This window comes from Notamacropus eugenii, chromosome X, assembly GCF_028372415.1.
Source record: "Notamacropus eugenii isolate mMacEug1 chromosome X, mMacEug1.pri_v2, whole genome shotgun sequence".
NCBI classification, from domain to species: Eukaryota; Metazoa; Chordata; class Mammalia; order Diprotodontia; family Macropodidae; genus Notamacropus; species Notamacropus eugenii.
In genome coordinates, this window is record NC_092879.1 from 30,343,916 (window position 1) to 30,370,169 (window position 26,254).

A 26,254-nucleotide genomic window follows, 5' to 3' on the forward strand; every position below is an offset into this window, starting at 1 on the left:
CAAGAGCTTTTCCATTTCTATGGATGTACAAAACCAAAGTATTGAAACTCCACAAGGATTGGGCCACTTCTTAGACTATAGGGCCACCTAGAGGTCAGAGACACACAGTTTCCTTGGATTAACTTTTTCCCAGGTTACTCCAGTACATCCACCACTCTAGAGCAGGGGTTCTTAGCCTGTTTTTGTATCCTGGGAGCCCTTTGGCAATCTGGTGAAAACTTTGGCCCCCTTCTCAGAATCGTGGCTTCAAATAATTAAGGCAAATACTACATTTTAGTTACAGGTTAGTGAAAATTAAAATGATGTTTTTTCCCCACCTGAGTTCACAGGTTCCTTTGAATCTATCCTTGGACCTCAGGTTCGAGATCTTGAACCCCTATCCCCGACCTTGTACTGCTCGAAAACTGGCAAGTGATGAGTGAATTCATTGTACCGCTGGGCAGGGTAAAGAAAGGCCCCATTTAACTCAGTAAACTCCAGCTGTATGATAAATTTAAAGATGGAAAAGCCCTAAAACCAAGGGATGAAGAAAGCAAAATCAGGTAAGCCTTAAGTGTGGACAGCAGAGGTCATAAACATAGTCCCCTTAGATTGAATTTTTCACTGTTGTCGTTCTGTTCTGCTGAAGGAATTTTCAGGACAAGATAGATACACCTTGATTGCATTTCAATTTAATAGTTCAATATAATTCAGAGTAACAGAGTAAGAAAAATATTTGTGGTGAATGTCACAAATGAAAACTTGACAGGTAAAATCACGAGGCAGTGTTCAAATTACAAAGGCAATTCCCAGTCTGCAATGGATAAGCTGTCAAAGGACAGAAGCAGAATTTTCTAAGGAACAAATTTATTAGTCGTTTGAATCTTCCCTGGTCAAAGAGATGCAAAGCAAAACAACATAAAGGTCCCACTTCATACCTGTCCAAATTAACAAAAAAAAATCATTTAAAGCAATAAAACTGATGGGATTGAAGAGAATGAGGAGCCACCCATTCCATCACCCAGATTCCCAACCACAGAGTCATTCTTGATTTGTCACTCTCCTCTCCCCCTTCATCTCCCTTCATGCCCCATCATGCTGAGTCTACACCTCCAATCTCCTTTCTGCTCATATGGCTACTGCCATGGTTCAGATCCTTACTACATCTCACCTGGCTAATGACAGTAGCCTCCAATTGGTCATCCTTCATGCCTCAGGTCACTCCCTTCTCCATTCCATTCTCTGCCTAACTGCCTAAGTGATTCCTAAAGCACAGCCCCTGTTCTTTCTTCTGAGATACAATATAAACACCTATGATCTTTATCTCCCAATCTGACTCCAACTTTCCTCTCAGGCTTTATTGCACATCCTTCTTCACACACTCTCATTCCAGTTGAACTGATCTCTTTGGTCTTCCCCATACATGACACTCTCCCTCCCATCTCTGTCCCTTTGCTTCTCTGGTGCCTCTTCATCTATACCTTAGAATCCCTAACTACCTTCCAAGCTCAGCTCAAATGCCACTTCCCATATCAAAAGCCCATCTTCATTTTCTCAACTGCTAGTGTCCCTCCCCAACTTTTCAAAAATAGCCATATCTATTTTGCATGGCCATTTCTGTGTACATATCTACCCTTTTCCCCAGTAGAATGATCCAAGGTCTAGAGCTGAAAGGGACCCAGAGTTCTACCCTCTTATTTTATAGAGAAGGATACTGAGGCGTGGGGAGGGGAAGGGACTTGTCCAAGGTCACTCATAGGATCCTAAATCTAGAGTTGTAAGGAACCAGAGAAGTCCGCTATTCCAACCCCCTCAGTTTATAGAGAAGGAAATTGAGGCCCAGGGAGGGGAAGGGACTTGTGTAAGGCCACAGGTAGTAGGTAGCAGAGGTGGCATTTGAACCCAGGTCCTCAGTCTCCAAGAGCTAGTGCTCTTGTGTACCACACTGCCTCCCCCTCCTTGGCAGTAAGGATTGTTTCACTTTTGTCTTCATACCTCAAGCACCTAACCCAGTGCCTGGGATGAATCATTGCTGGTGGAACTGCAAACTCATAAAATCTTTTTGGAAAGCAATCTAGTAGTGTGCAACAAAAGTTACAAAAGCAATCATTCCCTTTCACCTTATGATGATTTAATGTCTTTCAACCTTATCAGTCCATTGCTGAGAAAATACCTTTATAATGTATCATTTCTAAAGGGATTGGGCTAAAGATTTCATAGCAGTAACATATGTAATGGAAAAAAAAAAAAACCAAAACTTAACCTAAGCTTGTCCAACAATGGGGGAGTGAATGTACAAATAAGTTGTACATTAAGATAAGGTGTAATGACTATATAACTATTAGAAGACAAGTAATATTGACAAGTATGAGGATAGGCAGCATGGAATAATGGATGGAGGCCAGTTGGCATTAAATGAGAAGACTTGGATTAAAGTCCTCGACACTTACTGACTCCGAATCTGGACAAGTCTACAGACAAATACTCCAAGCAATTTTCTAGGACTGTCTAAGAGCTGTCACTGATTAAGACAGGGAGTTTCTTCAGGAGACATTCCCTACACCAAAGAAAAATACAGGTCTGGACCAAAAAAAAGGGGGGGAGAATTTGGAAAGACATGGATGAAAAAGAACAACAAACAATGAGTGGAACAGAGCATACCCTGATTGTAAAGCTATTAAAAAGTGAATAAAATTGCACAAATAATCATGATGGAGACTTAGGGGAGTCAGAAAAGTTATGACATGTTATGGGTTGAATTTCATTGAACCGTAAGTGATTGCAATGACAATAATACAAGAAAAAATTAAAGGCATTGGCAAAGGAGAGACAAAATTATCCCTGTTGGTAGACATCATGATTGGCAGCTGTGTCAATCTGGGGATTAATAACAATGGATGGGTTGGAGAAGGGGAAGACTTGAGGCAAGGAGACCAATTAGGAAAGTATAGTCCAGGTGAAAATCAATGAGAGCCTGATCTAAGTTAGAGACTGTGTCCTTGCAGAGAAGGGGATTGAGGGAAAGGGAGGATTCCAACATTGGGAGCCTGGATGACTGCAGACATGGTGATAACATCAACAAAAACAGGGAGTTTGAAGGTGGGGTGGGTTTGAGGAGGAAATAAAGAGTTCTGTTTTTGGACATGTTGCATTCTAGATCTCCCCAGGTGCTCTATCTGGTGCTCTATCCACTGCAGCACCACCTAGCTGCCCCTTCCTTCTAGTCTTAAGGAGTTGCCTTAAGATTTCTCCACTTGTTCAGGCTCACACTGCTTCTATCAGAGGGAAGACTTAGGCCCTTAGGCCCTCCTATCTCTACCTACAAGGTCCAGCTACCTCAACAAGAAGGTTAACGAAGAGAAAGATATTTGGGTTCCAAAAGTCAAGTACGGAAATACAGGGCAAGGGAAGTATTTCACATCACTCGTGTGATGTGGCAGCAAAGAAGAAGGCAAACTCAAACTTAGATCGCATTAAGAGAAGTATAGTGTCCCAAACAAAGGAGATGATAGGCCTGCTATGGTCTAGGCTTGTCTGATCACATCTCACATACTTTGTTTGGCTCTAGGGGCCACATTTTAGGTGGGACATTGGAGTAAGTGCCTCCAGAGAAAGGTAACCAGAATAGTGACACAACAAGGGGCTGTGCTGGACAAGGATTGGTTGATGGAAATGTAGACATTTTACTTAGAAGAGGGGGATAGGAGGAGGGAGGAGTCATTTCCCTAGAAGTGACTTTGTATGTAATTCTGTGTGTATTATTTTCTCCTGTCTCCAACCCTCCATAAGATGGAGGTTCCTTAGGGGAAATGAACTCATTCTAAAAAAAAAAACAACTTTGTATCCCCTGTGCCTAGCACACAGCAGGTACTTAATAAATGCTTGTTGAGTCAATGAGTGACATGACAACTATAAATATTTTAAGGATTGTCACAAGGAAGGGGAATTAACCTTGTTCTGAATGACCCTAGTAGTCAGAACTGGAAGCAATATATAGAAGGGAGAGGAAAGGGAATAAGCATTTCTATAGAGCCTACTGTGTGACAGGCATGCTGCTAAGTACTTTTTTTTTTTTCACAAATATCAATCCAATTGGTAATTTGATAAAGTGGCAGAGGGGCAGATTTCAACTTAACGTATGGAAAACGTCCCACCAATTAGAGGTAAAGGGACTTGCCGAAGATCTCACAGGCCTTAAGAGCCAGAATTGCAACTTGGGTACCATGATTCTAAGTTCTAAGTACTCTGAAAGGGAATGTGATGTCTCAGCAGGTAGCAGGTTTCCTGCCACAAAGGACTTCTAAATGGAAAGCTGATGAGGAGAAGCTGGTCTGAAAACTCTCAATCCACAAACATTTATTAAACGCCAGTTGTATACCAGGCACTGTGCTAGGTGCCCAAGACACAGACAAAAATGAAACAGCACCTGTCCTCAAAGAGCTTCCATTCTATTGGGGGAGACATGAACACATATAAGCATGTGTAATGCAAATAGAAAGTGAGGGTAGAGCAAAAGGTGGTGGGCAGCTAGATGGCACAATGGATAGAGCACCAGGCTTGGTGTCTGGAAGACCTTATGTCAAATCTGGCCTCAGACACTTATCAGCTGTGTAACCCTGGGCAAGTCACTTCACCCTGTTTGCCTCAGTTTCCTCATCTGTAAAATGAACTGGAGAAGGAAATGGCAGACCACTCCAGGATCTTTGCCAAGAAAACCCCAAATGGGGTCACAAAAAGTAGCACATGACTGAAAAACGACTCAACAGCATTCTTTGCAGCCATCCTCCATACCTATCCCTGACTCAGACTTGAGCGTGATATTGCTCTCCAGTCACCTTTCTACTGAAGCCTCAACTTCCAACTGGGCACTCCAGAGCCCATCCTGGGGCCCTCTACTCCTGATTGCTGAGAGTTTTCTAGATCTAGCTGGACTGAGACCTAGCATGCTGCTGTCTTCATGCCATGTGAACCTTCTCCCCCTGCACCAAATCAACTCACATTGCTGGTGTGCTGGTCAATGTTCTCTGGCTCCGCTCTCTGGCCCAGCTTGGCTGTTTCTGGTCCACAGCTCCCCTATGTGGGGCGTCTTGCCACTGGCAAGCTCCTTCCCTGAGGACGGGCACTGTCTTGTTTTTTTGCATTTGTATACAAGAGCTTAGTCACCTCTGGCATATCATAAGTTCTTCAATGCTTTTTTCCTTCTTTCCTCCCTCCCTCCCTTCCTTCCCTCCCTCCTTCCTTTCTGTCCCTCCCTCCCTCTTTTCCCTCCATCCCTTCCTCCCTCCCTCCATCCCTTGCTCCCTCCCTCTTTCTCTTCCTCCATCCCTTCCTCCCTCCCTCCGTCCCTTCCTTCCTTCCTCCCTTCCATAGCATCTTTCTAATACACTGGTCTGACCAGGTCACTTAACTGCTCAGAGATTTCTGATAGCTCCCCACCATCTCCCAAATAAAACTATACAGCAGAAAATGGCTAATACAGAAATGTGTTTTGTATAGCTTCACATGTATGGCCACTATCATATTTCTTGCCTTCTCAAGGGGTAGGAAAGGGGAATTTGACATTCCAAATTTTAAAAAATTAATATTAAAATTTATTTTACATGTAATTGGGAAATATTTAACAAAATGAATTTAAAATAAAAAAATAAACTATGCAGCAGAGCATGAACATCCTCTCCAATCTGGGCCTGCTTACCTCTTAACTAGTATATTATTTAATGCAGCTTCCCTTCCCATGTTCTAAGCTAAGGTCGACTTTCCCACCCTTGTGTCTTTGCTCAGTCCATCGCCAATCTTTCAAAACCTTTCCTACTGTTCAAAGTCCAATTCAGGGTCACCTCTTTCGTGAAGCCTCTGCTACATAAGGGAGGAAGAAAACAAGTATTTCTGAAGCACCTACTAGGTGCCAAGCACTTTACAAATGGTATTTCACTGGATCCTCACAACAGCCTTGGGAGGTAGATGCTACCATTATCACCCTCATTTACAGATGAGGAAAATGAGGTGAAGCTAAGTGACTTAGCCAGAGTCTGAGGTAGGATTTGAATTCAAGCCAATAACAAACCACTCTAGTATCTTTGCCAAGGAAACCCCAAATGGGGTCAATGAAGAGTCAGACTTGACCGAGCAACAAAACTTCGGATTCCAATGTCCAGCGTTTTGTGCACTATGGTGCCACCTGGTGGTCCATGTAAAGCAAAGCGTGCGCTCTCTCCCTCAGAACTTGCAGTTTCTTCTGCTTCCCTTACACTTTCATCATATTCTTACTTGTGTCCTAATTTGTTTGTCCACATCTCACCCTCCCTACGAGAACAAACTCTCTGAATGCAGGGCCTGTCTCTGATTTCAAATTTTCATCAGCACCCCCAAACTTCCCTCAGTAGGGGTTTAGCCAATCCATCGTGCTAGGAAGGAGGATGGAGTAGGACCTTGAGTACCTCCAAAGTGCCTGCAGTCTATTGTGAAACTGAATTGAAACAAGCAGAATTCCTTATGCTTTGTCCTTTGCTGCTGCTGATTCCAATTGCAAGTTTACCCACTCAGGGCATTAAAGATTCTCAGCATCTCTGGGCACTAGTTACTGCAACAAAGCTCAATGCCAGCTGAGAGTCAGGTTTTGGTCATCAGGGTTGCTCCCCTCTGCCTGACCCATGACCTGAATATGAGGTCCACACCAATGGAGTCACTGTTATATGAGACAACCATTTTTTTTTTTGCCTCTGATCAGCACATTCTCCAGTTAAACACAGTTATTAAAAGTAAGTGATCAAATCAATTTCTTGAATATCAGATGACAGAGCTTCTCTTTAATCATTCAATGTACTCACATTCATTCAAGACTCGTCAGAAGATAGGACCATAGCCAGAAGGAACCTTTAGGGAGGTCATCTAGTCCAATCTCCTTATTTTATAGGTAAGGTTATCAAGGCTGAGAGGCAGAAGTGACTTACCCAAGGTCACACAGAATAAGTGGCAGAGCCAGGAATCAAACCCAGGTCCTCTGATTCTGGCAATCTTTCCACCTACACCACACTTTCTCTCATTTTCTATTCTAAACAGAAGCTTGGAATCAATCAGAAGGGAACCTCAGAGTACAATACACCTCTTTCACATGAGGAGAAACTGAGGCCTGAAGAGGGAAAGGGATTTGCCCAAGGGATTCTCTAGCTGTTGGTATAAATGCCAGCAAAGACTTGCAAACTCCCCCAAAACTCACCTTCTGATCCCTAACATTTGCTTGTGGTCAATTCAAATCAATAATCATTTGTTAAGCAGCTATTTATTAAGTAAGACAAGCATCATGGTATAGTACAGTGATGTTGAGGGCCACTGCAGGCCACATATTTACAAAAACCACATATTAACATTATCTATGTTTTATTGTATTTTTACTTATTTTGTTAAATATTTTCCAGCTACATTTTAATCTGCTTCATTTGATATCTCTGGAATGGATAGAGTCAAGGAGATTGATCCCACCTTGTGTAAGGCCCTCTAGGGTTACCTGGAAACAAAGGCTGGAGTCCCAAGTATTTCCCAGGAGACCCATGCTGCTATAGGCACAGAAAAGAATGGGAAGTCTTTAGGGGTTTGTAGTCTACTTGGAGTTCACAAATGTGACTGGAAAAGTTTCAGCTGAATTAAAACAAGTATTAGTTAATGCCTATTGCGTATCCAGCCTTATACTGGGGGGATATGGAAAATATCGAAAAAAATGTTTAATCTGTCAGGAAGGATGAAAGGATTCCTTAGTCTTGAATGATTCTTCATGACCCCATTTGGGGTTTTCTTGGCAGAGACACTGGAGTGGTTTGCCATTTCTTTTTCTAGATGAGGAAACTGAGGCACACAGGGTGAAGTGACTTGCCCAGGGTCACACAGCTAGTAAGGGTCTGAAGTCAGATTTGAACTCAGGTCTTGCTGACTCTAGGGTCAGCACTCTATCCACTGTGGCCACTAAGCTGCCCCTTCTTTCTAATACCAGCTCATAGAAGCAGAGCTGGGAGGATCCTTAGAGTTCTCCTCATTTTACAGGGACTTATACTGGTCTAAGGTTACACATCAAATCATAGATGTTGAGCTGGAAGCTCCCGAGGACCTCTGGGCCCACTCCATTATTTTACAAATGAAGAAATGGGGTCTCTTCCAATGCCTCTTTGTGGTGTGGAGGGTGACTTGCTTGAACTGTGGGAAATCTTACCTAGCTGTCAAGGTATCAGGTGTGGGTCTGGTGGCAGACTACATCTTCCATCCAAGGACTAGCCTAAGACTAAAAGGGCCAGTCAGCAGGTGACAAATTTGTCTACGTACCACAGAGAGAAGTTCTGATGTGTGCCATTGGGAGCATTCACAGCAACTGAAGCCAATGGATCTTTGGAAAAGCTGGTAAAGCATGCTTTGTTTATAAAATGCTTTCTTAGATGTTCTTGCCATTCTCATTTTAATTTTGCAGGGAAGGAAACCAGAGAGGCTGTGATGTGTTCAAGGTTGTACAGCAAGGCAGTGACTCAAGGCCTTGGGCTCTTTCCGCCCCTCTCATACCATCTCTCCCACTTTCAAGGCCCCAACGCTTTCGCTGGGCTTCTCAGAAATGAGGCAGACACAGCTGGCTTCTCATAAATCTTTTAATGATGTCACCCTACAAAACATTTGCACAATAGGTCCCCTAGTGAAGGCCCCACCTCACTCCGGGAGCTTGGGGAAACAGAAATAGCCAAGGCTACAAGTCTAATTACTCCGAAAGAATGACCTGAGAAGCCCCATTCTGAGCGGGGTCCAAAGGTTATGAAACTTGAGAAAACAAAACACTTTTACGAAAACGACAACACCAACTGAAGGTCCAAAAGGTGGGTGAAGGAAAGGCTGGAGGGAGCTGCTGAAGACCGATCCATCGGGGTCAACTCTGTGTTCATTCGACTGGCAGGTCAGAAAGTACTGGCAGTGCTGCTGCAAAGGCAGCGCCGGCTGTGGCTGTTGGGTGCCCTGTGTGTAGAGGCCTGCCTCCAGGGTGGGCAGGGAAGGTGTTACCCTGCTCGTTCTCATATTTGGTAAAGGAAAGCAGGGTGCAGGGAGACAGAACAAAACAGGAAGCAAGCATTTTCCAAAGAGCTTAGTCTGCGATGACCAAAGCTGAGCCATGAGCAGCATGCCTGTGTGCGGGATGGTGTCACTGCCAAGAAGAGCGAATAGGGAGTGGGTGTTCCCTTACCGTCTGGGACCTGCAGCTGGCAAGGGCTTGTGCCCCAGCTCACCATGGCTGGACTTACTCTGATTTACCCAGTACCATCCTGCCTTCTGGTTTTGTGGCCCACATTGGACTTGGTTTGGGCCACAAATCCACCTGTGATTTCCTGGAGAGGAAAGTCTCTCTGCCCATTCAACTCAACAACCACTCTGAAACGTAGTAGTCTTGGTTTGGGCACTGAGGAGCTGAGTGCCTTGCCTCAGGTCACAAAGTGGTCAAGCCTGGGTCTGAACCCAGGCCCTCCCTTCCCACTGTACACTCTACGTCCCAGGGATCATCATTCTGATTTGGTTTTCCCCAGACCAACTTACAGCCTCAGAGCAGAGAGAGAAGTGACTGACCCAGGGTCTCACAGCCATCATATATCAGAGGTGGGGCTTGTGTCCGGGTCAGCCTAACACTATCCATTATGTTATGCTATCATGCCTTCACCTCCTTCCATTAAAAGCAATCTGAAAATCTCCAACTCATAAAGGAAAACACAAGCCCCTCTTGTAGAACTAAAGGGGGTGGGGGGAGAGGATGGGGAAAAGAGGCCCTGAGTGAGCAAGCCAGCTCACTTTCAGTGCAGGGCTGACTACAGATCACTCTAATCATGGGGAAGGGTCCCAGTTTATCAATCCCAGGATTATCAACCATCAGAGGCAAGTAAAACCCTGATTTTGGCTACAACAAACGGAATTCAGTTATCTGGTACAAGTCCCCAGTTCCACCCAGTTACATCGGGTTCGAGGTGGGGAAGGAGGCAGTTGGGGGGGCTGGGCAGGGATATCATTGCTGACCTGTCCATGCCTCCCTGTGCAAAGGATCAAACATTGCCCTGGCTCAGCTGGCCAACTGTGAGCTCCTCACACACCAGCAACTCTGACTAATCACACCTGGGGCTCTTGGCCTTGGTGCTGACTGTTCAGAAGGAAGCAGCTTCCCTTTCCACCTATACACGCTTTTCCTGTATATTGATGAACAAGGACCAAATGGCATGTGTGAACTCAGTTACAAGTGTTTGGGAGTTATGTTGGCACTGTCGGGAAAGCTGGGGGAGATATGATGAGCAGGGTCACAGAGAACCATCCAAGACTTCAACTGCCTATAGGAGCAATGGGTGCTTACCCAGAATGTATTTTTCTGCAATAAAAGTACTCTGTCTAGAAAGATGTGTTTAGATACAAGCAAGCTTTCCCTCCATTATTGCTTTCTCTTTCATTAATACCCACAACGGTAAACACACTAGAACCATGATAGAGGCTGCCCTGAAGGACAGTTTGTCAGGAGAAACTCCTTCAAGGCTCTCCTCCTCTTTGCTAAGTAAATTATTTTGGTTGAATGGGGAGACACAGAATGTTCAATCATGCCCTTCTTTCCTGAGATACATCTGCGGCCAAGTTTCAAGTCACATGACCACACACAAGCGATAGAGGTTACCCATACTCCCCCTGGCAGCTCATGCCAAGCATGGTCTCAAGCCAGGGAGAGGATGACTAGTGCAAAACAAGCCAACACTCCCAAGAAACTAAGTTGGCCAAAGATGAGGGATACAGCCCCAGGAAACACCACCTGGGAAGTGTTTCACCTTGAAAAAACCCTGGACAATGAGTAGGCATGTTGCAAAATCCCCAGGGTGCTCTTCATGCTGGTCAAATTATAGATAATAATAGCCCATGTTTTTCTACCACTTTCCCCTCTATGATCCCATCCTAGCCTCCCAGCCACTCTGGGAGGTAAGTGCTATTAGAATCCCATTTCAGAAGTAAGGAAATAGAGATGAAATGACTTGTCCAGGGTGTCCTATAGCTAATAAGGTAATGAGGCAGGATTGAAACTCAGCTCTTCAAGCTGTCTGCTGAGTCACGGAACGCGCTAGCCTTGCACATCAACAAGGTCACTCTTCTTGGAATATTCACTTTTTCAAAGCTCCAAGGTTTCTGGAATTCCAGCATTCCCTGTGCTCTTCAGATTCTGTGGCACAATAGTCAATTGACTAGTTTATTTACAATCAGCATTTACATGGAGGTTTCCATCTTTATGGCAATGGGAGGGGGGAGGGGCTTTCCCAGTCTATGACACTATAGACATAGTACCATAGGATGCTAGGTCTAAAGTGGAAGGGACCTCAGAACCAGTGAGGGCAACTTCCTCCCCACCCCCATCCCTCATCTTTCAAAGGAAGAAACAGGCCCTAGAACAGGGAGTGACTTGCCCAGGGTCCCACATAGGACCATAAAATCATAGATTTGGAATGAGAAGGGACCTCAAAGGCATTCTAGTTCAATCCCTTAATTTTACAGAGAAAAACTGAGTCCTAGAGAAGTGATTTACTGTTCCCTAAACCACCCCCCCCATAAAAAACTCAACTCTGTCCACTCATCTTCCCTGTGCCTTCCCACCTCCACCCCAACCCCCACTCCCCCATCAGGCTGGTCCAGTGCCTACTTTGGCTGTGATTTGGGGAACTCCCCCCTCCCCTGTTCCCCTGGGCTCATTGCTGGTACAGAAATGAGGTATGGGCCCATGGTGGGGGCTGTGCTAACAGAAGAGGACGGGCCTGGGGGTCCCTGGCAGTGGAAACAACGTTTTCATGGGTTTGCTGCTGTAGCACCTTCCTTCCTCCGAGCTGTCACTAAAGCACCTGCATGAAGAGAAGAGATCAGCTGCCACCCCCCCAGCTAAGGCCACCAGGAGGGGGGGAAAGAGAAATGGGCCCAGGGGGCCTGGCTTCAGGCTCAGGAAGCTCACTGAGCCATGAGGGAAGGCAGGGGGACAGGAAGAGAAAGAAACACAACACACATAATTCCCCCTTCCTGATATCATCAAGAAGGTGGGGAGAGCAAACTCTTCAGTCAATTTTCTTTGTTGGAACTTGGGGAAAATCCAGCAGATACTTGAATATGGGTCTGACAGTGGATGCAAGCAGAATGATCAGCTTGCCATGGATCAAGGTCATGAGGGTCTGGTGGCCTGAGGCCCAGATCCGGTACCAGGGGCCGTAGAATGGATCAGAAATGGCTGGGCATAGCATGTTGTTCAGATTCACTTCGGTGGCCTGTGGGAACAAAAGAGGGACAATGGGTACTCACTGATGGGGGCCTCAGGCCCTAGCATTCACTCAAAACCAGAGAGCCAAAGAGCTTTGCTCAAGCAATTTCTGAGTGGACCCCAAAGTTCCATGATGTGCAGCTGACTTTACATTCACAACTCATTCTTTCTCTCCTGATTGGACAGATAGGATATATAATCTCCCCAAGGGCAGGTAAAAGTCATGAGAGGTTTTCCTGACTTCTTTTTTTGGGGAAGCATCATAAACATTTCCCAATTTACTCCCTCTCCTCTCCTCCATTCAACCTACTCAAACAAAGAAAAACAATGAAACAAAACTATTTAACAAACAACCACAGTACATACAACATTCCACACCCAAAGGCTCCCACCTATATTATTATCAAGAGAAGAACAGTGTGCTTCTCTATCAGTTGTCCAGGATCAAGATGAGTCATTAGAATCAGTCAATGGCTGGTAATGTTGCTTTCCTTTACATCAGTGTAGTTAGTATGTGTGCTGCGTTCCTGGTTCTGATTTTTTGATTCTACCTGTGTTCATACAAATCCTCCCATGTTTTTCTGAATTCCTCTTGTTTATCGGTTCTTACCACATTACAGCACTCCAATAGGTTTCTAGGTCACAGTTTGTTGTGCCATTCCCCACCCCTGCCCTAGTGGATGGGCATCCACTTTGTGCGTAGGCTTCTGCTACCACTGTGAGAAGTAGGTAGGTGGTGCAGTGGATAGATCATGGGATCTGATGTTGGGAAGACCTGGATTCAAATTCTACCTCAGACATTTATTGGTTGTGTGACCCTGGACAAGTCACTTCACTGCTATCTACCTCAGTTTTCCCACTTGTAAAATGGGGATAATAACAGCACCTCCCTCCCAGGGCTATCGTGAGGATCAAACGAGAGAATAAAAAGGAAAGTACTATGCAAATGTCAAAGGGCTATGGAAATACAAACTATTATTATTATTATACAAGACCTTTCTTTCTGTCTTTGACCTCCTTGGGGCATAGGCCAGAGAGCTCACATTTACACAGCCTGTCTGAGTTTGCTCTGGAAGCTATGTACCATAGGTAGTATTGTCTTTTACAGATGAGGAAACTGAGGCAGACAGAGGTTAAGTGACTTGTCCAGGGTCAAGCAGCCAGTAAGTGTCTAAGGTGGAATTTTTGCCACCATGTCTCAGCTGCCTTTTCTCTTCATCCATTGATAAGCGATTCTTAAAGCCTCCATTTTGAGAAAGGACCCAGATGAGTCCATCTTCCATTCTCTGGATGCCATCTACAGGTCTCCCTCCCATACCTCTTCAGCTCCCTCCAGCTTCTTGAGGACAGGAACTATCTTTTTTTAAACTTATATTTGTATCCTTAGTGCTTAGCTCAGTGCCTTACTAAATTCTTCTTGAGTTGATATGACTTCCTTAACTCCAGATCCAGCTGGATCACTGGGTCAGTGAACAACTGAATGACTTAAAGATTAATCATGAACTAAGGATTCTGAACCCTCTGTAGAGGCCAATGTTCATAAATCATCCGTTAGCTTCTTAGACTTGGGCAAGGCTTTACCCATGAAGCCCTGGGAAAAAAAGAATGATTTGGGAGGAATCATCATTTGGGGGTAAAGGACATTGGGACTGCCACACTCACCAGGCCCAGGAATTGTAAGATGCTGAAGTGATAGAAGAACATTAGGCCAGTCGCCAGGAGGGCCCACCAAAAATTGGACAGCGGCTCAGGAGTGTAGACACCTAAGTGAGAAAAAAATCTGGTCAGATTGATCCCCGGAAGATTTCCGCAGCTCCATGGTGAATGGGACCAACCCTATGTGTCCCATTTGGCAGCTACATTCTCGAAGGCTCACCCTGCTGCCTAACAAGGCCCATTTTCTTTCCCTGCTGAGGAACTCTTCCCCTCCACAGCAAGGCCTTGTTGAAGGTTAATAATGAATACCCTGAAGTGGTCACAAAGGCAGCTAGGGGGCGCCACAGTATAGAGAGCACTGGATTTGGAGTGAAGACCTGACATCAAGGCAGACACTTACTAGCTGTGTGACCCTGAGCAACTCACTGGCCCTCTGCCTGCCTCAGTATTCTCATCTGTAAAATGGGGGTCATAACAGCACCTAACTCCCATGAGATATTTGTAAAGCACTTAGCACAGTGCCCAGCCCATGGCTGGCACTATAGGGCAGTTTGCTGGTATTGTTATTACTATGAGAATTTACACTATGTATTATTTCTACTGGGTTGGAACCAATGACCATATTTTACATAATTATAGCTGAATAGTGAGAATTCAAATACATGCAGCCACGTCAGAGAAATTTACTGTATCATTGGGACCTAGCTATACTGTCAACTCCCTCTAATTAACCCCACTTCCATTCCCCCAAAAAGAGGGGGCAACCTCACACCATCAGACCCAAGTTCCTACTCCAGCACCAATACAATGGAGCCTGAATTTAAATGCCCTGCTATTGGGATCCTGGGTGGTGGTACTGGAAGGGGATAAGGGGGGTCATATCATAGGAACTGGGAAAGTCCTGGTGGACATTGAGTCCAATCGTCTCATTTTACAGAGAGGGAAACTGAGGCCCAGGGAGGGGAAGTGACTTGCCCAGGGTCACACAGGTAGTAATTAGCAGAGCCAAGCTCCTCTGATTTCAAAGATTCTCTTCTTTCTATTAACCCATGGCTCCTCATATTCTCAAGGGCACATTTTCTGGGGAGACCAAACTGGGAAAGTACCCACAGGTACAGGCAAACAGTGAATTATGCAATGGGTTAGTTGTACTCAGGAATCTTAAAAGCCTGAAAATAGAATGAAAATACATGTAGACTGGGGAAAAACATAGCCACCACTTGGGATAACAATATATCCTCTCAGAGGTGGAAGAATCCACATTGGGCAAATGTAAGACTCTGACTGTCCCTGACAAGGGAGAACCTGGTCCTGGGGTGGAAGAGATGGGAACCATTTTTCCTCTAGTCAGGGAGGATCCGTTTTCCCCACCATCCCTGGCAGGAAGCAGGCAGATCAAAAGATGATTAGCCTTGAAGTCAGATGATCTGAGTTCAAATCTCACTTGATGGAGGGGAGGGTGAAAGAGAGGGTCCATTCCTGCCTAGAGTCAATGGAAGAAGAGAGGAAATTCAGGAATCTGGGCAAGCTGTGACATGTTTTTCAGATTGGGAAGAAAAAAAATGAATAGAAGGGAATTGAAAGATTCTGGATTTCGGCTAATCCTTGAGTACCAAGGAAAAACAACTTGGTGAAAGCAGATACTTATTTTTTCTACTCTGTATTGGATAACCATCAATAAGCATTAACAATAATGCAACTTTAAATGACGAAAAAGGACTGACCCTTATGTACAGGTTGTTTTTCTTTGTAAAAGTCATTGTTTAATGACGCAATTCTGTTACGTCAGGGTTTTGCTTCTACTATTTATATCTGGAACATATAGGCAATGAACCTATGAGTTCATTGGTGTCGAATAGGGCTGGGGAACTTGCCTGTCTCGCCTCAAGGTCACATGTGGCTCTCTAGGTCCTCGAGTGCGGCCCTTTGACTGAATCCAAACTTTACAGAATAAATATGTTTAGATTCAAAAGGTCCCACTTGAAGACCTAGAGGGCCACATGTGACCCCAAGGCTGGCAAGTTCCCCATCCCTGATCTAGAGGACTCCAGAGGGAAGAGGAAATTTCTGCCAGCAGAGGGCAGCATTTTCTCTGTAATTAGAGCTTTAGGGTGAGGATCTTAACCTGAGGGCCAGGAAAGTTTTAAAAGAAATACTTTGACAACTGTATTTCAATATAATTGGTCCTCTTTGTAATCTTAGGTATTTTATTTTAAGTATTTAAAAATATAATTCTGAGAAGGGGTCCTTAGATGTCCTCAGACTACTGAAAGTAGTCCATGACACCCAAAAGAAGTCCTGCTTCAATGACCTGTTTAGTGTTAATAAGTGTCAGAAATGGGGCATGACCTAGGGTCCTGATGACTCGAGTGCCATCTCTCCATTAACTGCTTCTTTGCCTATCCTTGGAGAATCCCAGTGGGTCCAGAAGCTCCATCTCTTAACCAATGACTAACAAAAGATGAGCCTGGGCTTTGGGTCCAAGTGGGATGCCCTGGAAACGAATGGGATCAAACTCAAATAGTACTGGGGGCCACTAAATCATACAGAAGAACCCCGGTGGGCCACTGATTGATTCAGCCTCAAAAAGTAATAGTATCCTATGTTTTCTTGTATTTTTATTTATTCTGTTAAATATTACCCAATGACACATTAAGCTGGTTCAGACTACCCTACAGACAACACCAAACCCTCCCTTCCCTTCCCCTCCCCTCCCCTTCCAATTTTCTTGGTTACTGCAAAAGGAACAAGTAGAATTCATGGCAAAGTTCCCTTCTTTCTCCTAGATTCCATGGTATAAGTGGCTTGTTCAAGAACCAGCCTAGGCCAGGGCAGTGCCCTCTGGTGGTGATTTAACAGGCTGGGTCTGAGCAGGCACTCATCCTAAGGTAACTGGAAGCTCTCATCGTAGTTTCCCAGTCAGAATGAAGCAGGGTTGGGATCCTGAGCTGGGAAAAAGGAGATTCTGGGAGTATCCAAGGATGGAACAACCAGTGGGCATCCAAAGACTACCTGAGGATGGAAAGGAACAGAGAGGAGGAGGAAGGGACAGGAAAGGAGAAGGCTACCCAGAGAGTGGCAAGAGTTCCAACATGGACTCCAGGACCAATTTTATTTTAGAGAGGGAGAATCCATTTTTTGTTTTTGTCTCTGTTTTTCTGTTCTTTTACACCATTACCAGTATGAGTAGGCAAGTCAAAGGATGACTGGATCAGAGCAGCTGGGTTCAAATGTCACCTCATATTTCTTATCCATGTGACCATGTCACTTCATCTCTTTCTGGGCCTCAGTTTTCCCTCTGTAAAATGAGGGGGGTTGAGCCAGATGGTCTAGTTCTTAGATGTAGGAGCCTATGAGAAGCTCCATGCTAATCAATCCTTTAGGATATCCCTGTGAGTTCCTGTACCCATCCTAGCTGGGCAGCTAGGTGGTACAGTGGATAGACTATTGGGCCTACAGCTAGGAAGACCTGAGTTCAAATCCATCCTCGGACACTTAGTGATGTCATGCTGGGCAAATCACTTAATTGCCCTTAGTTTCTTCAACTGTAAAATGGGGAATCATAACAGCACCTACCTCCCAGGGTTCTTGTGAAGATCAAACGAAACCCTATTTGTATAAAGTGCTTAGCACAGTGATTGGTATACAGTAGTAGGTGCTTAATATATGCCTACTTCCTCTCTTCTTCCTATATATAGAAAGACTGAGGCCCTGTGAGGAAAAGGCCATGTGGATTATCTACCTTTTATTGAATTAAATTTAATAAATAATTTAATAATCCACATGTTATTTTCAGTTAATGATCCACAAGTCTCAGTGAGATTGCTTCAGGAAAACCGTTTCTCTTCCTTGGATTCTCTCCTCATCAGGACACCAAGGAATCTGATCAGGCCAATTCAAGAAACAGAGCTGTAGCACTAAATAACACCATAGAACAGTGAAGGAGAAATGAAGTTCTAGGCTTGGTTAGCTGAGGAGAAAGATCAGGCCCAGGCAGAGCCAGGTAAGACTTAAGGAGTAAATGTTCTAGGCCCCATGGGAGGGGCAGAAATGCTGAAAGCACTGTCAAGGGTTTTCTGGCAAAATCTTCCCTGAAATCTATACTGTGCTTTCCACCCACCTAACCTGCTTTGCTAATGAGTTTCCTATGACCTTCAAAAAAGTCCAACCCTGGGAAGAGAGAACCCATGGTCTCTCCATCTACCTCCTTCTAAAAATAGCTACCCCTCCTCCTGCTAGTCACTGACAAGATGTCGATGCAGACCACTGGTCTCTGCAGGCCTCCTTGGGACATGGTTTGGATGCATAATTGTGTAAGTGATGTTCTCTGCCCTAATATTCTGAAAAGGGTGTGTAAGGAAGGATAAGGGAGGCTGGGTGAATACCATGACCAGGTCTAAATTCCAAGAGACCAAAGAAAGAGGAAAAGGACCCCTACGAACACAAATACATGTAGCGGCATATCTGGAGGTGGCAAAGAATTGGAAACTAAGGAGGTTCCCATCCATCGGGGAATGGCTGATCGAATTATGGCATATGAAGATGATGGAATATTATTGCACCCTAAGAAATGACAAAAGGAATGGATGAAAATGAAATCTAGGAGGACTTGCACAAACTGACGCAGAAGGAAGTAAGCAGTGACCTAATGATTACAATGTTGGAAAGACAGTTCTAAAAGACTTGAGAATCTGATCAAGGCGATGACCAATCATGATACTAGAGGACCAATGAGGAAGCAGGCCACCCACTTCCTGAACAAGAGGAGCCGTATTTGTGGCACAGAATGAAATATACATGCTGGACCTAGCCAATGTGGGTGGGGGTGGGGGTGAGGATGAGGACAAAAAAAAAAAGGAAGAAAAGATGTTATTTGAAAAATATTCACTCTCTGGGAGATCTCATCAGCTCCCCTGGGTTCAAGTATAATCTCTAAGCAGATGATTTACAAATCTATTTATCTCTCTCTTGGAATTCTGTTCCTGCTGTCAGTTTGTTCTTGAGATCTCAAAATCAAAACGTCTAAAAGATATACGCTCTACAATCACCCACACTGGCCTCTATCTACCATCTCCACACCTTTACCTTGGCTGTGCCTAATGCATGAAATGATCTGCCCCATCCCCTCTGCCTCTTAGCTTCTCCAGCTTCCTTCAACACTGAGTTCAAAAACCCTTCCATCTCCAGTCCTTTTCCTCTGAGAATACCTTTTGTGTACACTAAATGTACATAGTTATTCACATTGTCTCCTTGTTAGACTGGGAACTCCTTGAGGGCAAGGACTATTTTTTGGCCTTTCTTTGTACCCCTAGTGCTTAGCACAGGACCTGGCACATAGCAAGTGCTTGTTGACTGGATAACTGACCTCTGATCCAGGAAGACCAGGCTTCAAGTCCCTCATGTGATGCAAACTGGTGATATGTCCTTGGGCACATCACCACCTCTTTGGGTTGTGACCATAAATTACAGAGAAGACACCTATCTGCATTGGGAGAAGGAGTTTTCCTCTCCTATATCAATGAAATCACAGGTTGGTTCCACATGCCACAAAACTCAAAATCTCCAGCATTTAATCTCCTAGAAAGCTGTTGTTCAGTCATTTCAGTCGTGCCTAGCTCTTCGTGACCTCATTTAGGGTTTTCTTGGCAAAGATGCAGGAGTGCTTTGTCATTTCCTTCTCCAGCTCATTTTACAGTTGAGGAAACTGAGGCAAACAGGGTGAAGCCTAGGGTCACACAGCTAGTAAGTATTTGAGGTGGGATTTGAACTCATGAGTCTTCCTGATTGCAAGCCCAGAACTTTATCCACTATAGTGCCACCTAGCTGCCCCCTAGAAAACAGGGAACATAAATTTGCTTGTATAACTGAACCTGAGCCTTGACCCAATCAGTGTGACCCTTACCTTCTTTGGAGCAGTTTGTGCCCACATGCTTGGATCGTCATTCCCACCCCAAGAAACACATAGTCCAACCTGCCTGTGAGGGCTCAGTAGGCTTCCAGCCAGCACCACCCAAGGCAAAGCACAAGGCTCTCTCCTGCAGAGATAATTATCTTAATAACAGTTATGATGGTAACTTACATGGGGCTTTCGTAGTTCCCATCCCTTTTGATTCTCATGGCAACTCTGTATTTATTATCCAGATTGTACAGACAGGAAATGTGTTCAATCTCACAGGCCTAATAACTCCCGTCAAAGGCTTCTCTGAATCCTCAGGCAGAACTCCTTCCAACAATACACGATCAGCCCCTTACGCAGAGGTGATGGGGTGCAGAGAGCACTGGACTTGGAGGCTAGAAGAGCTGGGGTCAAATCTTGCTTCTGATACTTAACCAGCTGTGTGATATTGGGCAAGCCCCTTTCCCTCCCTGAGCCTCAGTTTCCTCATCTGTAAAGTAAGGGCCTCTGAGGTTCCTACCAATCCTCAATCCATGATTACGAATATTTATTAACTGACTATCATGTGTTAGATGCTCGGGGAGACACCAACTTTCGATACGATGTAATCTTAGCCCTTCTGGAGATAGCTGGGGGATAAGCCAGATACCCACACAGATACCAGACAAAATTCTATGATATGACATTGGAGAATGGTGTGGGAGAAAATACAAGAGGGAAGATCATTACTAATTGGGGTAGAGGGGGGAGGAGGAAGGGGATAGATACCAGGGAAAACATGATGTAAGAGGTGGCCTTCTTACCCACTAAAGAATGAACAGGAAATTCAACAGATACAGAAAGGGAAGGGAAGGGGTTCCAGGTAGATGGCGTTGGCATGGGGGGAGGGGAGGAATGAGCACATCAGTGCCTTTAGAATAATCTATTTGGCAGTCATATTCGATAAGGCCAGAAATGCAAAGGAGTGTCAAATTATCAGGTTGTTGGTCAATCGGTTGATTTTGAACTTCTGAGACATTTTCATCTCTCCCTCTTGTTCACCCCACAGCGTCAGTCATTCCCCAAGTTTCACCAGTTCATCAATGTTACAGTCATGTCCAATTCTTTGCAATTCCATCTGGGGTTTTGTTGGCAAAGATATTGGAGTGGTTTTGTCATTTTCTTCTCCAGCTTATTTTACAGATGAGGTTAGCAGAGTGAAGTGACTTGCCCAGGGTCACATAGCTAGTAACTGTCTGAGACCAGATTTGATTTGAATTCAGGAAGATGAGTTTTCCTAGTTCTAAAATCAGTAGAACTGCAGCGCCACCTAGTTGCCCTCCTGGACGTCTTCATGCAGCCCTAGACAGCATTCACTTATTTTTGGCCACCCAACAACAAATGCTACACTGATGATTTTTCCAGAACCTGTATTCCAATAAGACCTCCAGAGCTCTTTCAGACCTACTGTCTAAGCAGGCCCCCCCTACATCATACTTGCAAAAATGATTTCTTGAACACAGCTCTAAGACTGTACATTTATCCTTACTGGACTTAATCTTAATAGTTTTAGCCCAGTGCTCTACCTAGCCTGTCAAGATCCTTCTGGATCCTTCCTGTCATCCAGTGTCAGCTCTCACTCTTAGCTTTGTGTGGTCTGGCAAAAAAAAACCCATCTATGCTTTTATCCAAGTCACAGATAAAAATGGTAGACAGCTCTGAAGCAAACACAGATCCTTCAGGCACACCACTGGAGACCTCCTCCCTCACTGATATCAAACCACTGATGAGTCCTCTTTGGATCTGAGCATCCCATCAGTCCTGTATGCTTCTGATTAAACTCTCATGTCCCCTGTATCACTCCATCTTTACCACAAGAAGAGCAAGGGATCCTTTATCGAATACCAGCTACAATCTAGGTAAGCTATCTATAGCCCTCCCGATCTACCCGTTTAGTAGCCCTGTCAATAAAAGGGAATAAAGCATACTGACTCTTTGAAATTTTTCTTTTTGAGATGTTCACAAAGTCCCTATATTCTAAGCATTTTCAGAGATCAAAGTCTTCCTTTCTTTGAAAACAGGGACAATATCCACTCTTCTCCAACCCTGTGGTACCTCTCCCATTCTCCAAGGTCTTTTAAAAAGCATGGACAGAGCCGGCTTAGCAGCCACACTCTTGTGGTACCTGAGGATGCAGCTGTCCTGGTCTGGGTCACTTAAACCCAGCCAGGGCAGCTGAAAACTCAGTTCTCTTCCCATTTCCTTAGCAATCTGAGGACCAATGCCCCCGAAGTCATTTTTGCTCTGCTTTTTGCATCATCCTCCTTGGCAAAGAAAGCAGAGGCAAAGTAAGGCCTGAGCCCTTTGGCTTCCTCTCAGTTGTTAGCATCCCATTAACCAGGAGCCATAACTGGTAACAGAGATAAGGTAAGGTGTTCATCCTTCCCCTTATACAGAGGCAGCCAAGTGGCTGAGTGGATAGAGCACTGGGTCTAGTAGAGTCAGGAAGACCTGAGCTCAAATCCCACCTCAAATACTGGGAAAAGCACTGTCAGCCTCAGTTTCCTCATCTGTAAAATGGAGATAACAAGAGCACCTGCTTACCTCCCAGGGTGGTTGTGAGGATCAAATGAGATAATATTTGGAAAACACTTAGCACAGTACCTGACCTATAGAAGGCACTTCACAAAGGCTTATTCCCTCCCTCTTTCCCTTTATTCTCAACAATGGCCTTATTTGGTCAAAGGGCACAGTTATTTGTGAACTTTCTTTAGACTGCTCTCCCCAAAGAATCTCTATGTTTATAATTCTACCAACAAGGAATGAGTGGACCCATTTCCCTTTCCCCCCATCCCCAGACCAGCAGCACTGAGTTTCATTCCTTTTATTTATTTATTTTTTTCCAATTCCATGGCTAGGGTGTAGTACCTTAAAGTTACTCTGAATGTGCATTTATTTAATTATTAGTAAGCTTAAGCAATTTTTCAAATTCATGAAATCTTAGATTTATAGCTGGAAGCAACCTCAGAGGTCATTCAGTCCAGTCCCTAAATTGATAGTAAGTAACGGTGGCAAAGTGACTTGCCCAGGATCGCATAACCAGTAAGTGTCTACAGTAGGGTAGGATATGAACTGGGGTCTTCCTGACTCCACGTCTAGCACACTATCCATTACACAGTGATGGCCTGTTCTGTTTGGGCCTAGACTGTAGAACCAAGAGGAATACAAGGAAGGCACAGACAGGTAAACTGAGGCTTAATATCAGAAAAATAGTGAGTTTTGGTTCCTTATTTTAAACAACCTAGACTTCTTCTTTTGACATTTTTTTCATATCCTCTGACAATTAATTCACTGCAGACAAAAAGTTACCTTTGTGCATGTTTGGCAGTGCTTCACAAATAGCGTATGCCAAGTTTTTTAATTTTGACATGAGCAGGCTTTATAATTGTCCTCATCCAGGCCTCATGTATTTGCCATAAATATTTCTTTCCAGTCTGTTCTTTTCTTTTTTAATTATGATTTTTTTATTATACAGAATTTTCTATTTCAATGTAATCAAACACATCTATCTTGCCTGAATAATTCCCTTTTACTCGCTGAATGGAACATCATTTCCCTTCTCCAAACCTCATTCCGTTTTCTTCCATCTTTTTTTATCATTTTTTCTTAATGTTTTAGGTCATTACAAGCTGAAACTCTCTGAGGTGAGCTGTGCAAGATCTAAATCACTTCTCCACCAAATTGCCACCCAATTTCTCCCCCTCCTGTCCTTTTGTTAAACAATGAATTTTTCCCTAGCCTTATTTTCTCTAGGCTTATCAAACAATACCCCTTGGTTAGACATTTGCTTGGACATCTGCCTCAGCTCATCTCTTCCATCGATCTACTTCATTCTCCCTTTTCACTTGGACCAGATAGTTTCTTGTGATAACTCATTTTTAATATGCTTTCAAGCCTCAGAGTACAAGATGACTTTCATTTGCTTTTCTTTTCAGCACTCCCCCCGAGAGTCTCGCCTGTTTGTTTTCCCATATAAATTCGATTACAGTTTTAGCCAGTTCTGCAAAGCAATCTCTTGGCGTTACATTACGTATGGAAAATCATTTTGAGAGCAGCACCTTTCCTATTCTATCCTAAGCCAATCCATCAATCATCATGTAATATCCTTTCATTTGAATCATTACAGGTTTATAATTGTCCTAAGACAGGCTCTCTGTATTTCAAGGTTGGTTAATTTTTGAATAGTGGATGGTTTTTTGTTATTGTAAGTCGGGTTTCTTCATTATGTTGTTTTCTCAGTCTTTATTGTTAAGAAATAAGGTTGCAAAAATTGTCTTTACTTGTAATTGGAAAAGATAAAATACTATTTTAAAAAAAGGAAAGAAAGAAGGATGCAAATTACCAGAGAATGGGGAGCTGGAGAGAAAGATGGTGTCTGAGAAGAGAATTTGAACCAGTAGCATACATGAATGCTACTTCCCAGCCAGGAGAGTGGGGAGGAAAATGATCGAGAGGGTGGAGCCCTACCCATTCATGCCCCATGTGGACTGGGGTGAAGGCACTGGGGATGTCCAGTGAAAAGAAGACTCAGGGAAGACATGATGCAGGACTTCCAGTATTGGAAAGTGTCATGTGGAAGAGGGATCAGGCCTGTTCTGTTTGGGACTAGATTGTAGAACCAAGAGGAATGCAAGGAAAGCACAAACGAGTAACTGAGGCTTAATGTCTGAAAAACCTTACTAACAATTGGAGCTGTCTGCAAATAGAAGGGGCTGCCTTGGGAGGTGTGATTTCCCCCTTCCTTCCCCCCCAACTAGAGGCCTTGAAGCAGAGGCTAGATAAGCACTTGGAGGGTAGACTGGAGTGTGGCTTGACCTGGGTGTGCACTGGGGATTATGGAGTGGTGGAGGGGCAGGAGATGCTACTACAGGGAAGTGAGTCCAGAAGGGAGGCTTTAGTCAGGCCCAGGCCTGAGAGCCCAGGCTACAAGGAATGTCTGCTCGTTTAAGTCACTATTGTGACCCATTCTGGTGGAGGAAGAGAGTTGTGAGGCTGATGAGTGACAGTTGACACTTCTGATGGATGTGGGGCAAAGGGTCCCTGAAATCCCCTAGGCTTTGCTTAACAGAGGAAGGAGGGAGCTGGCTCTCCATTCGGGTCCAGAGTCTGGGAAGGGAGCCTTTGTAGGAAGCTGAAGCCCTCTCATATGGATGGATGGCTAGAACTGAGGCAGCGAGGTGACCTAGAACCTGGAGCCTGGGTCTGGAGCTGGGAACACCTGAGTTCAAATCCAGTCTCAGACACTTTCTAGCTATGTGATCGGGCAAGTCACTTCATCCCATCTGCCTCAGTGTCCTCAGCTGTAAAAAGGGGATGATAACAGCATTGGTGGTTGTGAGGATCAAATGAGATATTTAGAAAACACAGTGCCTGGATATAGTAAGTAATATATAAATGTTTGCTTTCTTCTCCTCAGATCAGGTCAGATGCTGGGGTCAGGCAGACAAACCAGTATGGTCTATGCTTCCCCATGGGCCCAGCCCAGCCTTTCTCAGGAGGGAAAATGGGAAAAGGCCTCAGCGAGCCCTGTCTCCTCAATCAACAGTTAGAGAGAGAAATATTCCTCTATTTTGAGTGGGACAACATGGTGGGTCCTGATCCAAGTGGTAATGCCCAGACTGGCATGAGATGAATAATTGAAAAGTACTTAGCTTGGTGTTTGGCACATGGTAAGTGTTATATAAACGTTAGCTATTATTATTATTGCCATACAGACTCTAAGCTACAAGACAACATAGTGCAGCAGAAAGAGCCCTGACTTTGGAGTCACATGGCCTGAGAACAAATCTGGATGTTGCCATCCTTTTCCTCCCTGGACCCCAGTTTCCTCCCCTGTAAAATGAGGCAGTTGGACTCAGTAGCCTCTGGAGATCCTTCCAGCACTTAGAGCTAGGAGCCTAAGTGTGACCCTGAGTGAGTCACTACCCCTCCCTGGGTTGCAGTTTCTGTATCTGTAAAATGGGAGGGCCTTCCAACTGGAGACCTTGAATCTGATCATCTGAGAATGCATTTACCGTCAGGAAAAATACCTAGGCCCTCTTGAGTAATTACCTTAAATACTTCATAAACGGCAAAAGCCCAGAAAGCCTCAAATGTCCTAATTAACAGGGCAATAAGCCTCCCATTATTCACCACAAAGCCATCTCCACTGTGAGCCAACTCCCATATCTGCTCAGGGGAAGCCCATGTTCTCTCAAGTCTGCTGATCCCTCAAGGGGGCAGCAGATGGCAGCAGAGAGCCAGAAACCTCCCCCAAGCTCTCCCTTGGCCCCCCTCCCCAGGTCACCACACTCACACCTCCTCCATTCGAACTGGCAACTTGATTTGTCAGGGAATGAATTAGGGTTACTGCTCAGGCTTGTCCCTGAGCAAAAGGGCAGAGTTCAACCCCTCCCCCTTCTTTGCTC

At 44.6% G+C, this 26,254-nt stretch overlaps 1 protein-coding gene across 1 annotated transcript in view; it reads right to left on the bottom strand.

Annotated features, from left to right (window-relative positions):
* Positions 1-11,177: 11,177 nt before the first annotated feature.
* Positions 11,178-26,254, bottom strand: part of TMEM164 (transmembrane protein 164) — a 120,462-nt gene continuing 105,385 nt past the window's right edge. The window contains 2 exon segments of the mRNA XM_072626926.1: positions 11,178-12,263; positions 13,919-14,019. Coding sequence (XP_072483027.1) covers positions 12,057-12,263; positions 13,919-14,019 — 308 coding nt within the window. The 3' untranslated portion in view covers positions 11,178-12,056.